Genomic DNA, 18,382 nt, shown 5'->3' with positions numbered 1-18,382 from the left:
CCAGGGTGAAACCATTGGCTGGGCCATTTTATAAAAGCTGTGCCCCTGGCCTAATCTTGAAATTTCTTTCCAGATGACAACCATTACTGCTTATTCATTAAGGTCCTTCGGTTCAGCTTTCTGTTCTCTACGACAGCAATAGGCTACTGACGTCCCTTTTGACAGTCTGCTTCTACAAGGTCTGCAACCTGCGGCTCTCCAGATGCTCATGAACTACAATTCCCATCAGCCCCTTCAGTTCAGCTTTCTGTTCTCTATGACAGCACTGGGCTACTGGCGTCCCAGTCTGCTTCTACAAGGTTCTGTTTTAGGTAGGATTTGTAATCTTGTTTCATGAACTACAATTCCCAATTGGCCATGCTGGCAGGGGCTGATGGGAATTGTAGTTCATGAACATCTGGAGAGCCGCAGGTTGCAGACCCCTGCGACGGAACACCAAAGAGTGGATGCACAAAGGCCACACGGGGGTCTCACAAGGATCCTGAGAGCACCAGGGAGACGGAGTTCGCGCTTCCTCACTGAAAAAGAAAGGAAGATTCTTACGTGTATATCGTGGCGTGGTCAAAATAGACGTGGCGCCGAAGTTCAAAAGTGGCGTAATGGTAAAATCTTTCCAAAGTTTTGGCCAGCTTCTTCTGGCTGACTGCTGAAAAATCTCGCTCTGTCCAGATCTCCATGCCTATCAAAATTATATGCAGACCCAACTCTTCGTATATCTGAAAACAGGAAACAAGATGCCATCAACTAAATGGCATTAAGGGGCCTGAAACGGCAGAATCTCCTAAGCCTTTATTTGGATTTTTGGGTGCTTTTTCTTTCTGTGTATTGTCGAAGGCTTTCACGGCCGGGATCACTGGGGTGCTGTGTGGTTTTCAGGGTTGTATGATCATAGTTTTCAGCATGCCTCTGCAATTTAGCCATCATGTGGCTGCTAACCATCTTCAGAGGATTCTCTGAAGATGCCAGCCACAGATGCATAAACCGGTTTCAGAGACAAGATGCTGGAACATGGCCATACAGCTCGGAAACCACACAGCACCCCAATTTGTCTTTCTCTTTCACAGAGCACTATAAATATCCCAGCAGTACAGCAGCTAATTCATCATTACTGCAAGTACTTTTTAAAAGAAAATGAAAAGCCAACCTTGTTTACAAAAGGTCCAAAGTCGGACAGGCGTGCCTCATTATTCAATTACTATGTGCGGAACTGTACTATTTTTATTTATTTTATTTTATTTATTTTGTTTTTTTTTTTTAAGCTTTTATACCGCTTCCCCGGAGAATCCCCGAGGGCTCTGGGCGTACAGCAGAAAGAAAAAACACTGTAGATACCTAAGACATTTTACAAGCAGCGACAACCATAAAACATTCTTAATAAATATAATAATTTACAGTAAAATAGATGGGCGTTCAATAATCTACTATTGCTTAATCTCATCCCTCCCCAAAAAAAGGGGGGGGGCGTCCAGCATTCTAACCTAAAAGTTCCCTCCCCCCTTCCAAAAGGGAGGAATGGCGAGTCTGAGATGGCAGCTAGCCCAGATGTCAGGGCCCGGCCCAAGTATCAGTATCAGGGCCGGGCCAAGGGCGGGGGCACCATCAACGGCTGGTACCTCCAAAGGCCCGGCGGAACAGCTCCGTCTTACAGGCCCTGCGGAACTCACCAAGGTCCCGCAGGGCCCGGACAGCTGGAGGAAGAGCGTTCTTGTTGTGTTAGGTGTGCCATTTTGTCCCATACCTCTACTGCATTCCCTGGTTCTGCATTCCCAGTTTCTTTGGGTTCGCTGGTTCTGTTTCCATTGGGGAGTTTGGAACCAGTGGTTGCTTTGCTTGTTTTTGAGTGTTCGATTATTGTTTCTCCTACAGCAGGGGTCTGCAACCCACGGCTCCGGAGCCACATGTGGCCCTTTCAGCCTTATACTGTGGCGCCGCATGGTCTGGAGGTCGGAGGGTAGTGTGGGCGTGTCCCTCCAGCACTCCAGAGCAATGCTGGAAGGAAAGGTGAGTAGACGGCCGTACTGGAGGCAGCTCCGTGCGTGAGGGCGCCGCTTTTCGTGTCCCCTCCCTGAAGGTTGGAGGGTAGCATGGGCGTGTCCCTCCAGAGCAGCCACCATCCCCCCTCTGCCATGCCCGCAACCACCATCCCCCCTCTGCCCCACGGAGCAGGCAGCTGCCTGATCAATCAGGCAGAGGGAGTTTCCCTGCCCAGGGCCGCTGCCTCCTGCAGCACGAGAGGCGGTGGCACCGGGCAGGCCATGGACGCCATCCCCCTCTGCCCCACAGAGCAGGTGGCTGCCTGCTCCATCGGACAGAGGGGGTTTCCCTGCTTTGACTTTGGTTTCAGCTAGTCATGCTTTAACTATGATTGGAAGCTGCCTTGAACCAGTAGGAAAGATGAGGTGTAAATGTTTCAATAAATAAATAAATACAGCTGCTCAGTTGCCCCAAGTAAGGTGTATTTCTCTATGGCACCTCAGCTCACTAGTTCCTAAACAGCACAAGTTGAGTTTATGGGAAATAATAGGACTACCTCCAGTAGTGGGATCCAAACATTTTAGTAACAGGTTCCCATGGTGATGGGATTCAAACTGTGGCGTAGCACCAATGGGGCTGGGTGGGGCATGATGGGGGTGTGGCCAGGCATTCCGGGGGCAGGGCATTCCTGGGCGGGGCTGTGGCAAGCACACAGCCGCTGCACCGGTCCTTAGGCGGGAAACGAATGCACGCAGGCGCAGGCTGCCATGCACGCCGGTGCACCTCCTGCTAGACTGCTTCAAGTTCTGTGCGCTACTGCTGAGAGGAGGGGCGCAACTAAGGCAAAAATCACATGGCAAAATCACTAATTAGTAACCCCCTCTCGGCACACACAAATAATTAGTAACCTACTCTCAGGAACCTGTGAGAACCTGCTGGATCCCACCTCTGACTACCTCTCATATTAATGCCCACAAAGGATGCTTCAGTCAGCAAGTGAAAATCTGCTTGTAGTCCCTGATCCAAAGGAAGTCTACTTTGTCTCGACCAGGGCCAGGGTTTTTTCAGAACGCTCTGCCCAGTGAGACCAGGGTCCTGCAGGATCTGATGCAGCTCCACAGGGCTTGCAAGACAGACCTGCTTCACCAGCCATATGGTGGTGGTCATGTTGGAGAAGGAAGAGGAGGAGGAAGAGGAAGAAGAGGAAGAAGAAGAGGAAGAGGAGTTTGGATTTATACCCCCCTTTCTCTCCTGTAAGGAGACTCAAGGTGACTTACAAACTCCTTTCCCTTCCTCTCCCCACAACAGACACCTTCTGAGGTAGGTGGGGCTGAGAGAGTTCTGAGAGAACTGTGACTAGCCCAAGATTGTGCAAAGAAGCTGGCGGAACTGTACTCAGCTGCTGCAAAAAGATCGCCTGGCTACAAGCAGGAGCACAACTCAGTGGACAAGGTGATCTACTGGAAATTATGCGAGAATTACAACATTAGGACAGCTAAAAACCGGTGGGAACATCGTCCAAAGAAGGTCATGGATAATGAGGTCATGATCTTGTGGGACTTCCAGATTGGACAAAGTGGAAATCCAAATGGACAAAGTGTTGGCGCATAAGACACTGGACATCACAGTGATCGAGGACAAGAAAGTGACCACCATCGACATAGCAGTACCTGGGGACAGCAGGCTCATTGAAAAGGAACATGAGAAGGTCACTTAATACCACAATTTGAAAATTGGGATTCAGCGACTATGGCACAAAGCAGCTGAGGTGGTCCCAGTGGTAATCGGCACCTTGGCCGCCATTCCGAAAAGACTAGGGCAGCACTTGAAACATCTTCAAATTGACAAAATCAACATCTGTCAGATTCAGAAGGCAGCCCTGCTGGGATCTGCATGAATACTACGCTGATACACCAAAACGTCCTCGGCCTCTGGGTGAGGCTCGAATTGTCATGACAGGCCTACAATGAGCTAAAGGACTGGCAGCTGTGATAGTAAACAAAATTAAATAGTAACAACTGATAGTAAACAAAATTAAATAGTAACAACCCGCAGTTCCCTGGGAAATTGTTTTCTTTTCTTTTTCATTTGTTTAACATTCAACACATAATATGTATTAATTCATTTCAATGGATCATAATTCCATGCTAGAATGCACTTTAACTGTTGTTACGGTTACTCTCCTTCCTCACGGAGGAAAGGAAGCTGATGGACAACTCAAAGATTGAAAGTTTTATTGTAGTAGAAACATCTGCTAAATTAGAATTTAACAATAGATTTAACTATATTAACCAGGGCTTAAACTAATATGATTATGTATGTACATACTGATAGAAGAACTGAAACTACCCAGTTTCTTAGCAGAGAAAACGCAGCAGAGTCATATAAAAAGGAGTTTTAATAAAGTTCTAAGTATAAAAACTCAGGCTACAAAAATATATATTTACAAAAAGAGGAAGACAAAATAAGTCATGGACTAAAAAGCACAGATAAGTAAACTAGGAAAAAAATATAGTAATGCAAGAAGAAGAAGAAGAAGAAGAAGAAGAAGAAGAAGAAGAAGAAGAAGAAGAAGAGGAGGAGGAGGAGGAGGAGGAGGAGGAGGAGTTTGGATTTATACCCCCCATTTCTTTCCTGTAAGGAGACTCAAAGGGGCTTACAAACTCCTTTCCCTCCCCATCCCCCAACAACAAACACCCTGTGAGGTGGGTGGGGCTGAGAGAGCTCCGAAGAACTGTGACTAGCCCAAGGTCACCCAGCTGGCATGTGTTGGAGCGCACAAGCTAATCTGGTTCCCCAGATAAGCCTCCACAGCTCAAGTGGCAGAGCGGGGAATCAAACCTGGTTCTCCAGATTAGAGTGCACCTGTTCTTAACCACTACACAGCGCTGGTGCCTTTTCATTAAAACAAACATGGAAATCCAGCCATTGGGACTGTGATACACACCCTTGTGAGGACCAGCCTGTCTTTAGGGCAACTTGCAGTACACGCCTACATGTTCACTACACATGTCCACCCCAGCAATATACTCACATTATGAAGGACAGACATAATCTGAAGCATCAGTAGCATCACACGAGTTTCATTGCGGTCTTCCTGCTGATACTAAAAGGAAGAGGGGAAAACCTCTTAGAATGCCATTCCACACAACAGCTGAACAGTGATTTCCATAGTACAGATATTTCCACGTACAGGAATTTTTGGGCACATTAAATGCAGAGCTCTTGATTCTCAAGAGACATAACACAGCTCTCTCCAGATAATTATTTCTAGCCTAATCTAGAAATCTAGGAACACCCTGACTTGGGATGCCCCAGACTAGCCCTATCTTGTCAGATCTTGAAAGCTGGACAAGACCAGGTTGACCCAGGTTGAATGGAAGACCACCAAGGAAGTCCAGGGTTGCTGGGCAGAGGGAGGCAATGGCAAACCACCTCTGTATGTCCACTGTCCTGTCCTAGAGGTTGTCCTGACCTAGACGACCCAAAGGAGGGCCCATTCTGGTGAATACCTGGATGGGAGACCACCAAAAAAGTCCAGGGTTGCTATGCAGGGGCAGGCAATGGCAAACCACCTCTGTATGTCCACTGTCCTGTCCTAGAGGTTGTCCTGACCTAGACGACCCAAAGGAGGGCCCATTCTGGTGAATACCTGGATGGGAGACCACCAAAAAAGTCCAGGGTTGCTATGCAGGGGCAGGCGGAATAAGTGTAAACCACCTCTGTATGTCCACTGTCCTGTCCTAGAGGTTGTCCTGACCTAGACGACCCAAAGGAGGGCCCATTCTGGTGAATACCTGGATGGGAGACCACCAAAAAAGTCCAGGGTTGCTATGCAGGGGCAGGCAATGGCAAACCACCTCTGTATGTCTTCTGCCTTGACCTGGATGACCCAGCCTAGCCAGATCTCATCAGGTCACAAAGCTAAGCAGGGTCAACCCTGGTTGATCTTTGGATAGGAGACCGCCAGGAAGTTCAGGGTTGCTACACAGAGGCAGGCAATGGCAAACCACCTCATACCCTGCCTACAAGGTCACCATGAGACAGCTAAGACCTGACAGCCCTTTCCGCTGCCAATCTAGAAATGCAGGTTTCTGCTAGGCTGCCTTCTGCAAAGACCCTTCCGCAGAAGAAGCAGGGCCTGGTGGAAGACCTCCCTGCAATGGTAGAAGGCTCATTGGTCCAGGGGACAGCAATCTTGTTAAGGAAATAGATCCCCAGAGGCCGATTCACGGTGTAATCGGTAGACTTTAGGACTGCCTCCAAACACCTTGGCGAAGAAGAAGAAGAAGATGAAGAAGAAGAAGAAGAAGAAGAAGAAGAAGAAGAAGAAGGAGAAGGAGAAGGAGAAGGAGGAGGAGGAGGAGGAGGAGGAGGAGGAGGAGGAGTTTGGATTTACATTCCCCCTTTCTGTCCTGTAAGGGGCTTACAATCTCCTTTCCTTCCTCCCCCCTCACAAAAAACGCCCTGTGAGGTGGGTGGAGCGGAGAGAGTTCAGAGAGAACTATGACTAGCCCAAGGTCACCCAGCTGGCATGTGTTGGAGTACCCAAGCTAATCTGGTTCCCCAGATAGGCCTCCTCAGCTGAAGTGGCAGAGCGGGGAACCAAACCCGGTTCTCCAGATTAGAGTGCACCTGTTCTTAACCACTACACCACGCTAGCTAGCCAACAATGTGCAGATATCGTGCACAAATAGGACAGCAAGAAACCGCCAAACACTTCATACCCACGTGCAGCTCTTAAAACGTGTTGTCAACATTTACCATGGAGCCATCGCAGACCACGTAGTACTCCAAGTATCCAGCCGCTGCTTCTACAGGATATTTCAACAACTGGAACGAAATAAGCACCCATAAGCAGAACTGCAAAACAGCAGAGTCTACCACTGATGAGGCAAGCCTGCGGGATAGAGTTGCCAAGCTCCAGTCGGGGCCTGGAGATACCCCCCCCCCCCCCCCCAATTACAACCGGTCTCCAGTCAAAAGAGATTTCCCCTGGAGAAAACGGCTGCTTTGGAGATTTGATTTTATGGCATTATACTGCACTGTGGTATCCCCCCTCCCTTGCAATCCCCACCCTCCCGAAGCTGTGACCCCAAATCTGGAGAAGCAACCTTACTGCGGGATGACCTGCAGAACAAATGGCGAGTCCGACTGAGCCAGTTCGCTTAAAAAGCAGTCGAGTTTGAAGGTCACCATAAGCAAATGCAATATCAGAAGAAGAAGAATTATAGAAGTGAAAAAATTTTGGACAACAGTAATGTTATATATCGAGAAACTGGTGAAGATTAATATTGGGATAAATAATGACTTAATGTTCATGGGTGTAATGGAGGATAGAAGAGTAGATAAAAAATATAGCTATGTGTATAAAATAATGATCAAAGCAGCACATGCAACAATAGCTTTAGGCTGGAAAAGAAAAGAAAAATGGACAATCCAGAAATGGTTGGATTAAGCATCTGGGAACAAGCAAGTGACACCGGACATTTTCGAAATAATAACAAAGAATAAACTGTGGCAAGATAAACAGGGCGAAATTGTGAAGACATGGACTGGATGAAAGAAGCTGGAGTCAATGACGAGAAATGGGAGAAGAGATTACAAAGAATGAAGTTACTGCTGTTTGTTTGATAAAACTATGAAAAAATATAGGGGGGGGGAAAAGGGGGAAAATGTATTGTTTGAAAATGAATGAAGAAAAGCATTAATATAAACTGTAAAATTCAAATGATACAATAAATTTTTTTAAAAAAGAAGAATTTGGAGTCTTCTTTTCCCCCACCTTTTTCTCCTGTAAAGAGACTCAAGAAGAAGAAGAAGAAGAAGAGTTTGGATTTATATCCCCCCTTTCTCTCCTGCAGGAGACTCAAAGGGGCTGACAATCTCCTTGCCCTTCCCCCCTCACAACAAACACCCTGGGAGGTAGGTGGGCTGCGAGTTCGAGAAGCTGTGACTAGCCCAAGGTCACCCAGCTGGTGTGTGTGGGAGTGCACAGGCTAATCTGAATTCCCCAGATAAGCCTCCATTGTGCCTTCAGGGCGGCAGAGCTGGGAATCAAACCCGGTTCCTCCAGATTAGATACACTCCAGCTCTTTTAACCTCCTGCTAATGCCACTGTTGCTCCTCAAGGTGTGATTGAGCAGGTGAGTTTTTTGTGGCCTCAAGGTGGCTTACAAGCTTCATTTCCCTTCCTCTTCCTACAACAGACACCTGGTGAGGTAGGTGGGACTGAGAGAGTTCTGAGAGAACTGTGATTAGCCCGAGGTCCCCCAGCAGGTTTTACGTGTAGGAGCAGGGAAACAAATCCAGTTCACCAGATAAGAGTCTGCCGCTCAGGTGGAGGAGTGGGGAATTGAACCCGGTTCTCCACATTAGAGTCCACTGCTCTTTACCGCCAGACCACACTGACTTACTTTTTCAGAGGAGGGGTCGGCAGACAGGTTGCCCGCATTCTCGCCTCCCAACTGATTACTGTCCGACTCATCCAGGTCTTCCAGAACCCCGCCACAAGGCTCGTGGTGCTGGGGGGCAGTTCGATAAATAAGGTGCTGAAATGTAGGAGAACTCTCTATAGGTTGTATTTCATATGTTAAGCTTCCAATCTGGATGTATCCCCTGAAAACATTTTAAAGGAAACATACAGGGGGAACAAATGAGCAGTTCAATAAATAAGGTGCTGAAATGTAGGAGAACTCTCTATAGGTTGTATTTCATATTATTATTATTATTATTATTATTATTATTATTAACAACAACAACAACAACAACAACAAGAAGAAGAAGAAGAAGAAGAAGAAGAAGAAGAAGAAGAAGAAGAAGAAGAAGAAGAAGAAGAAGAAGAAGAAGAAGAAGAAGAAGAAGAAGAAGAAGAAGAAGAACATAAGAACTAGCCTGCTGGATCAGACCAGAGTCCATCTAGTCCAGCATTCTGCTACTCGCAGTGGCCCACCAGGTGCCTTTGGGAGCTCACATGCAGGATGTGAAAGCAATGGCCTTCTGCTGCTGCTGCTCCTGAGCACCTGGTCTGCTAAGGCATTTGCAATCTCAGATCAAGGAGGATCAAGATTGGTAGCCATAGATTGACTTCTCCATAACTAAGTCCAAGCCCTTTAAAGCTGCTATCCAGGTTAGGCCATCACCACCTCCTGTGGCAGCATATTCCAAACACCAATCACACGCTATGAAGAAGTGTTTCTTTATTAGTCCTAATTCTTCCCAGCATTTTCAATGAATGCCCCCTGGTTCTAGTGACAGAGAGAGAAAAATGTCTCTCTGTCCACATTTTCTACCCCATGCATGATTTTATAGACTCAATCATATCCCCCCTCAGACGTCTCCTCTCCAAACTAAAGAGTCCCAAACACTGCAGCCTCTCCTCATAAGGAAGGTGCTCCAATCCTTCAATCATCCTCGCGTCTTCTGCACTTTTTCTATCTTCGATATCCTTTTTGGAGATGTATTTACCAGAACTGAACATTACATTCCGCGCAGTCGCACCACTGCTTTATATAAGGGCATGACAATCTTTGCAGTTTTATATCAATTCCTTTCCTAATGATCCCCAGCATAGAGTTTGCCTTTTTCACAGCTGCCATGCACTGAGTTGACATTCCCATGGAACTATCAACTAAGACGAAATCCCTTTCCCACCAGGACTGATAGCACTGACCCCTGTAGTGTGTATGTGAAGTTTGGATTTTTGCCCCTATGTGCATCACTTTAATAATAATAATAATAACAACAACAACAACAACAACAACCACCACCACCACCACCACCACCACAACAACAACCACAACCACAACCACAACAAATTTAATTTAATAGACAGCCCTATGTTAAGCTTCCAATCTGGATGTATCCCCTGAAAACATTTTAAAGGAAACATACGGGGGGAACAAACTTTATCCCAACTGCAACCCACTCCGCCTGCACAATTGCGCGGATACTTTGTGGTTGAACCCTTTGGGTCACAAAAAAATCTATCACGGGGGGATCCCCAACACAGTTCCCCGAGGTGCACGTGGACACCATTCCTGACATCCTTTGAATCTTTTTAGGCAGGAGCAAGTGTGGCTCTTGCGCAGCAGGGTTTCTGACTTATCACAGGAGATCTGATTGGCTATGCAGATTGAAAAAACATTCCAGCAGCTCCTGCTACCACAGTGTTTGTTTTATTCTCTCTTATTCCTCGTTGCCAGTGAATTTTTTTAACTACCCCTCTTCTCCCTTGCACTGGGGCTTCCTCTCGGGATTGGCTCCACCTCCTGCAGTAGCCATGTCGCTGCCCCCCCAACTGGCAGCGCCATTTCACTTAACATCCCTGCCAGAATCCCAAAGGTGCTGGCAAAAACTCGGCTTGGGGACCTCTGTCTTACTATTTTAGCATTTCCTTTTTTTACAAAATCACCAGGACCAGTGCCAAACCGTTACCAGAGACCAAGGCAGGTTGAAAGGACGACGTCAGAATCGGGAACATCTTCCACGTAACCACTGTAGTAGCAGTCATCCTGCAAAGTTTGAAAACACAATTGCCATAACAAGAAAGTATTCGTATTTTATTTATTTATTTATTTTCAGATTTTTATGCCGTCCCTCCTATACCTGGGCTGCGTCCCAATGCAGTTAAAACGACATTAATGGAGCATATAACAACACGTCACATATAATATCAGCTCCACTGAGCATAACATTAAAACCCCATAAAACTGTGTATCATACAAAACGTAAATTTGGCGTCCAGCTTAAAATCTTAATTAAAAAAACCCTCCCAGCAAGAAAGGAAAGAGAGAGGGGCCCCATATATGTTAAGGGGCCCAAAGGAGAACAGAATATGCAAGTTAGCAGAGGAGATGTTCAACAAAATCAGTCAGCGCTGTATTTAGGGTAGGGATCTAGGCTAGATAACAGCTGCATAAGTGAGGCACAGGTGAACACACACCTGGAAGCAGCAGTGGCGTAGGAGGTTAAGAGCTCGTGTATCTAATCTGGAGGAACCGGGTTTGATTCCCAGCTCTGCCACCTGAGCTGTGGAGGCTTATCTGGGGAATTCAGATTAGCCTGGGCACTCCAAGACACGCCAGCTGGGTGACCTTGGGCTAGTCACAGTTCTTCTGAGCTCTCTCAGCCCCACCTGCCTCACAGGGCGTTTGTTGTGAGGAGGGAAGGGCAAGGAGATTGTCAGCCCCTTTGAGTCTCCTGCAGGAGAGAAAGGGGGGATATAAATCCAAACTCTTCTCCTTCTTCTTCTTCTTCTGGAAATCCCTTATACTGAGTCATGCCATGGGTCCATTGAAGTCAGTATTTTCTATTCAGGCTGACAGTGGTTTTCTAAGATCTTTCACATAACCTGCTGCCTGGTCTTTTCAACTGGAGATGCCGGGGATCGAACCTGGAACCTTCTACACACCAAGCAAAGGCTCTTCCATTGAGCCACAGCCTCTCCCCACATCTTTCCTGGGTCTCAGGCAGAGGTCCTACACATCACCTGCGGTCTGATAATTTCTATTGGAGATGCCAGGGATCGAGATTTGGACTTTCAGCGGGCAAAGCAGACGCTCTCCCACTGAGCCACTGAGGACTTTCACCCCACCTGCTATCTGACCACTTTTGATGGAGATGCTGGGTGTGGAGTCTGGGAGCATAGAAGAAGTAGGGCCTGGTGGAAGACCTTCCTGCATTGGTAGAAGGCTCATTGGTCCAGGGGACAGCAATCTTGTTAAGGAAATAGATCCCCAGAGGCTGATCCACAGTGTAATCGGTAGACTTTAAGACTGCCTCCACACACCTTGGGGCATTGTGCAATTGTTGCACTACAGCAGTGGTTCACAACTGGATTTTCTGTTGTGGACACGAATCCAGTTGCAGCTTATTTATTCAATTTAATATGCTGGCCCTTCTCTTCTGAATGCTATAGCATGACGAAGAAGAAGAAGAAGAAGAAGAAGAAGAAGAAGAAGAAGAAGAAGAAGAAGAAGAAGAAGAAGAAGAAGAAGAAGAAGAAGGAGGAGGAGGAGGAGGAGGAGGAGGAGGAGGAGGAGGAGGAGGGGGTTGATTGATATCCCCCCTTTCTCTCCTGCAGGCTCAAGGTGGCTTACAAACTCCTTTCCCTTTCTCCCCCCACAACAGATGCCTTGTGAGGCAGGTGGGGCTGAGAGAGTTCTGAGAGAACTGTGACTGGCCCAAGGTCACCCAGCAGGAATGTAGGAGTGCGGAAACACATCTGGTTCACCAGATAAGCTTCTGCCCCTTAGGTTCAGGAGTGGGGAATCAAACCCGGTTCTCCAGATCAGAATCCACCTGCTCTTAACCACAACACCACACTGACTCTTTAGGGCTTTGAGGTCAGTACTTCAAACCTTGACCTTACCTTCAAGCACTGCACAGACCTCCCAACATCTCAACAAATGATTTACCAGTCAAAAGATAGGTTTCTCATCCATTTGAATTCATTTTCATCAGAACATCTTTACTTGCCAAAAACTACATTTCAAAAAAGTACTAAAAGTCAAAGTACGATACTTGGTCATGACAGCCATCAAGTAATTCCAATTTATACATGCGATAAAGCCATATGTTGTGCCTCCATTTATTTCAAACCCCAAGTGCCAGCCTGTGGAATTACAACTACCAACTTTTTATTCTTTATACTTTCCAATATTTTCACTGGAATGCCTGACTAAAACGTATCTGAATATACGGATGGTCGACTAGTCGCCCCTTTGCGTTGTATGAAGTAAAATGCATGTTTGCAATGATAAAAAGATCTGCAAATGAAAAGGTGGTTAATAGAGTATTGTCACCTTTGGGTCCCTGTGTTGATGCACACAGAGAAGGTAGATCAGCTACCGTTCGTTCAAACCTGAAATTGTCTTATCCAGTTCTTGAAGAAGAAGAAGAAGGAGGAGGAGGAGGAGGAGGAGGAGGAGGAGGAGGAGGAGAAGAAGGAGGAGGAGGAGGAGGAGGAGGAGTATGGATTTATATCCTCCCTTTCTCTCCTGTAAGGAGATTCCAAGCTATAAACTCCTTCCCTTCCCCGTGAGTTGGTGGGCTGAGAAGAAGAAGAAGAGTTTGGATTTATATCCCCCCTTTCTCTCCTGCAGGATACTCAAAGGGGCTGACAATCTCCTTGCCCTTCCCCCCTCACAACAAACACCCTGTGAGGTAGGTGGGGCTGAGAGTCTGGAGAAGCTGTAATAAGCCCAAGGTCACCCAGTTGGCATGTGTTGAGTGCACAAGCTAATCTGGTTCACCAGATAAGCTCTCTACAACTCAAGTAGCAGCAGGGAATCAAACCCAGTTTCAGGATTAGAGTGCACCTGCTCTTAACCACTACACCACGCTGGCTCTCAGTTTTAATGGAAATGTCACAGCTAAAACAGCCCGCCAAGGACTCCATTTCTAATAAAACTAAACATCTTGAAAGAAAACAGCGACTTACTTCTGTCGAAGGTGAACAACTCTGTTAAGTCCTTCAATCCTGATTAAGTAAGATATTGGGTTCTAAACAGTTCAGTGAAGAAAAAGACACTTTCAGAACCCTCACTGGGAAGAAGAGTGGGGCGTCAATATCTAAATAAAAATTTAAAAGCTATATATATATAGCTATATATATATAGTCAGCTTTGGAAGCATCAAAACCCATTTTGGGTTTAAGTGTTGTGGGTTTTCCAGGCTGTGTGGCTGTGGTCTGGTCATTTTTGCTCCAAACATAAGAACATAAGAACTAGCGTGCTGGATCAGACCAGAGTCCATCTAGTCCAGCACTCTGCGACTCGCAGTGGCCCACCAGGTGCCTTTGGGAGCTCACATGCAGGACGTGAAAGCAATGGCCTGCTGCTGCTACTGCTCCTGAGCACCTGGTCTGCTAAGGCATTTGCCAGCTCAAATCAAGGAGGATCAAGATTGGTAGCCATAAATCGACTTCTCCATAAATCTGTCCAAGCCCTTTTTGAAGCTATCCAGGTTAGTGGCCATCACCATCTCCTGTGGCAGCATATTCCAAACACCAATCGTTCCGCCCGAATCTATGGCTGGTGTCTTCGGAGGCGTGTCACTGTGAGATGTGTTTCCCTCTGTGGCATAATGTGGAGTGATCATGGGGTAGGGGATATGCTTTGTCCACCTCCCTGGTAGGAGGAGCGAATTTGCATGTGTCCAGGAGAAGGCGCATTTGCTGTTGTGTTGTATTGTGTTATTCGATTTACATACTGCCCTCCCCTGAAGGGCTCAGGGTGGTGAACAACAGCATAACAACAAACATCAATAATCGTAACATCAAACTACAAAATATCAATACATAGAGCATTATAAACAACAGAACAGCGATAATCGTAACATCATAAGCTATAAAACATCAACACACATTGCATCATTAATAATCAACATAGATCAGGGGTAGGGGAACCTGGCGCCCGAGTCGCATGCCTCTTCTGCCCTTGCACTGTGGTTCCACCAGCTGAGCCGCCCCATCCTTGCCCGCCCTGCAGGCAGCAGGGCGTAAGCCCAACCGTTTCATGGTCGGCTTCCTTCCTCGCCCACCCCGCTGAGCGGGCGGGTTTCAAATTTGAGTTTACGTCTCATGTTCGTTTAGAGGCTTATTTTTTTAGTATGCCAGTTTTGCCTGCAGAAGGGCAGAAGCGCAAGAAGCTAGCAGCATCAAACTTTCAGGGTGGTTTTGGGAGATTCCCGATGATACCAGTTGTAGTTTAGAGTTTATTAGTTCAAAGTTGCGGACTCTCAAAAGTGTAGCCCCATCTCCTTATTGCCTCATTAAAACAAACCCGCGGGTGGCGGTAACCTTGGCACTCCAGATGGCTTAACATTTGGCACTCCATGCTGGCAGGGCTGATGGGGAATTGTAGTCCATAACATCTGAGTGCCAGTTCGGCTAATTACTGCACAGGGAGATGGGGCATCCCTTTGGAAGTGTAGCCCTCTTCTATTCGCCTCCCATTGGAACAATGGGGAGATGAGGGCACCCCTTGGAAGTCTGACATAACTTTAAATCCCCTGAACCAAAACCACACCTAACTTGGGTGGTATCATCAGAAAAGTCTCCCCGAAAACTCCCCTGAAATTCTCTGGTGCTGCTAGCCTAAAAACTGTGCCCCTGCAAGCCAAAAAACTGAAAACACTAAAAAATACAAGAAACAAACCTTGAAATTTTTTGTTGCCCTCAGGGCGCCTCAATTCGTGCAACGACAAGCACTCCACAGTCCCCTTGTATTCTGGGTTTCTGTCACTATGATGCAAAATACTCTTCCCAGTGTTGAAGCCAGACCTTCTGAGGAGCATTCTAGAATGTGATGCATTTCTGAATACAGATATTGCGAAGTTTCCAGAAACCCTAAAAAGAGGTGTGATTTTAAAAAAATGAAATATGCAAGGAATGTTATTTTTATTGACTTCATTTATTGACCCCTTTTCTGAGACTCAAGGATGTTGAAATTACCCCCCCTCCACACACATACACACCAAAAGGACCATTTCAATCAGACAGAAAGGAAGAAGAGAGTGAAGAAGAGTTTTGGATTTATATCCCCTTTCTCTCCTGCACGAGACTCCAAGGGCTGATAATCTTGCCCTTCCCCTCACAACAAACACCCCGGTGGAGGTGGCAGGGGCTGAGAGTCTCGGCGAAGCTGTGACTAGCCCAAGGTCACCCAGCTGGCATGTGTGGGGAGTGCAGGCTAATCTCACTCCCCAAATAAGCCTTCCACAGCTCAGGCGCAGAGCTGGGAATCATACCTGGTTCCTCCAGATTAGATACGACGCTCTTTAACCCTCCTACGCCACTGATGCTCACCACTAACAAGTGGAAAATAGAACAAACCACAAGAGTAACACTAATGAAAAAATGATTGTGGAGGGCTGGTCCAAGCACCCACAAAGGTGGAAAACAATCTAGAAAAGATTATACAATGAATCTAGACGGTGATTCTCTCCCTTATAAAGCAACCCTTCTACCATGCCGTTATGACGCAGCTAGACCTTTTGGAAGAATGTCCTACTTCAGCATTTCTGTTTTGCTAGGGTAGCCAAATCCCCCCCCCCCCCTCATCTTTGTGTTGGTATATTCAGAATCTTGCCCCCCCCCAGTTCAGATCTAACAGCCTGAGAGGATTATTGTTCTGATGCTGTCTGTTCATGTTACTCCAGATAAATATGTGACTATAATTCCTCTATCAGCCCCTGCCAGCATGGCCAAGTGGCAGAGCTGATGGGAATTGTAGTTCATGAACATCTGGGTGGCCATAGTTTGAAGACCCCTGGAATATACCAACACAATGACAGGTCCCCCTGGAGAAAATTCAGGGCGGGCTCTATAGCTCCTGCACCTTCCCAAACCTGCCCTCCCCAGTAGACGAACAGCATTCCCATCCATACGTCAGTCCTCCACCAGTCTCTGGCCTTCAGCATCATTACAGGTGTCACAGGGTTGCCAACCCCCAGGTGGGGCCTGCAAATCCCCTGGAATTACACCTGGTCCCCTGGAATTGAACCAGCCCATAGAGATCAATTCCCCAGGAGAAAGTGGCTGTTGGGGGTGGGTGAGTGGGTGGGTATTGCATGGCCTTATGGTTGTACCATTTCGATGTTCCTCCCATCCCTTAAAGCTCTCTTGCTCCACCCCTCAAAAGGAGGAGGAGGAGGAGGAGGAGGAGGAGGAGGAGGAGGAGGAGGAGGGGGTTGGATTGATATCCCCCCTTTCTCTCCTGCAGGCTCAAGGTGGCTTACAAACTCCTTTCCCTTTCTCCCCCCACAACAGATGCCTTGTGAGGCAGGTGGGGCTGAGAGAGTTCTGAGAGAACTGTGACTGGCCCAAGGTCACCCAGCAGGAATGTAGGAGTGCGGAAACACATCTGGTTCACCAGATAAGCTTCTGCCCCTTAGGTTCAGGAGTGGGGAATCAAACCCGGTTCTCCAGATCAGAATCCACCTGCTCTTAACCACAACACCACACTGACTCTTTAGGGCTTTGAGGGTCAGTACTAAAACCTTGACCCCAATTGGGCACTGCACAGACCTCCCAACATCTCTCAACAAATGATTTACCAGTCAAAAGATAGGTTTCTCATCCATTTGAATTCATTTTCATCAGAACATCTTACTTGCCAAAACTACATTTCAAAAAGCACTTAAAAAAAAGTCAGCAATGATACTTGGTCATGACAGCCATCAAGTAATTCCAATTTATACATGCGATTAAAGCCATATGTTGTGCTCCATTTATTTCAACCCAAGTGCCAGCCTGTGAATTACAACTACCAACTTTTATTCTTTATACTTTCCAATATTTTCATTCTTCGGAAGATGCCTGACTAAAACGTACCTGAATATACGGATGGTCGACTAGTCGCTCCCCTTTTATGTTAAAGGTATAAAATGGCATGTTTGCAATGATAAAAGATCTGCAAATGAAAAGGTGGTTATCAGAGTATTGTCACCTTTGGGTCCCTGTGTTGATGCACAGAGGAAGGTAGATCAGCTACTGTTCGTTCAAACCTGAAATTGTCTTATCCAGTTCTGAAGAAGAAGAAGAAGGAGGAGGAGGAGGAGGAGGAGGAGGAGGAGGAGGAGGAGAAGAAGGAGGAGGAGGAGGAGGAGGAGGAGAGTTGGATTTATATCCCCCCTTTCTCTCCTGTAAGGAGACTCAAAGGGGGTTACAAACTCCCTTCCCTTCCCCCTGTGAGTTGGGTGGGGCTGAGAAGAAGAAGAAGAGTTTGGATTTATATCCCCCCTTTCTCTCCTGCAGGAGACTCAAAGGGTGCTTCCGCATTGTCGTGCTCGACCTGAGATCGACTAGAGTCCGACCCGAGTCCTCCGCACAGACGTAGCGTCGGACTCGTGTCTGACTCGACTCACCTCCCTCTCGTCGTTGATTTTCTCGACCCTGCTGGGAGGTCGAGTCGACCGGCGGACTCGGGTTGCGCTCGAGCCGAGGCCGGCGGAATGCGGAATCTCCGCCGACTCGACGCAGCCATCCAGCCAATCAACTTATTAGTATGTTCGCGCATGCGCAGAAGCTCCTACGCCGCGCCTGTGCCGTCGCCCGTAGCAACGTAGCTCCTACTTGGCAAACGGAAAAAAAAAACCGCGTACTCACGTTTCCCGCCATAGAACGGCAGCCAATCGGAATGAGGAGTGGAAAACGTGCGGAGGTGGTCCCGCCCTCTGAGCTCGGCTCAGCTCGTAAGCTGAGTCGAGCTCAACAACCAATCGGAAAGCAACGCAGGGAGGTGGTCCCGCCCTCTGAGCTCGACTCTGGAGACACGAGTCGGCTGCTGTGCGGAGGAACGGGAGGACTCGAGTCAAGGTAAGACTCCGCCGACACGAGTCAAACCTGAGTCGACTCGTGTGTCCGGAAGGGCCCAAGGGGGCTGACAATCTCCTTGCCCTTCCC

At 47.3% G+C, this 18,382-nt stretch overlaps 1 protein-coding gene across 1 annotated transcript; it reads right to left on the bottom strand.

Moving 5' to 3' along the window:
- Positions 1 to 539: 539 nt before the first annotated feature.
- On the bottom strand, positions 540 to 17,963 carry LOC125431244 (disintegrin and metalloproteinase domain-containing protein 9-like). The gene is made up of 7 exons (XM_048494005.1): positions 17,845 to 17,963; positions 17,312 to 17,390; positions 10,411 to 10,487; positions 8,391 to 8,592; positions 6,739 to 6,807; positions 5,009 to 5,080; positions 540 to 716 (listed from the first exon to the last, which is right to left on the bottom strand). The coding sequence occupies exons 1-7, from the start codon at positions 17,961 to 17,963 to the stop codon at positions 540 to 542; spliced, it is 795 nt and encodes a 264-aa protein (XP_048349962.1).
- Positions 17,964 to 18,382: the final 419 nt, after the last annotated feature.

Source organism: Sphaerodactylus townsendi, linkage group LG04 (assembly GCF_021028975.2).
Source record: "Sphaerodactylus townsendi isolate TG3544 linkage group LG04, MPM_Stown_v2.3, whole genome shotgun sequence".
Classification (NCBI taxonomy): Eukaryota; Metazoa; Chordata; class Lepidosauria; order Squamata; family Sphaerodactylidae; genus Sphaerodactylus; species Sphaerodactylus townsendi.
This window is presented reverse-complemented; position numbering and strand designations above follow the sequence as displayed.

Bases quoted from the DNA above. Each gene is read 5' to 3' on its own strand.
- LOC125431244 (XM_048494005.1), bottom strand. From the start codon at position 17,963: ATGGCTGCGTCGAGTCGGCGGAGATTCCGCATTCCGCCGGCCTCGGCT. The intron at 17,391-17,844 runs GTGAGTCGAGTC...TTTCATTTGCAG, and splicing joins AAATCAACGACGAGAGGGAG to ATCTTTTATCATTGCAAACA. The intron at 8,593-10,410 runs GTAACGGTTTGG...AAATGTTTTCAG, and splicing joins TCAACCTGCCTTGGTCTCTG to GGGATACATCCAGATTGGAA.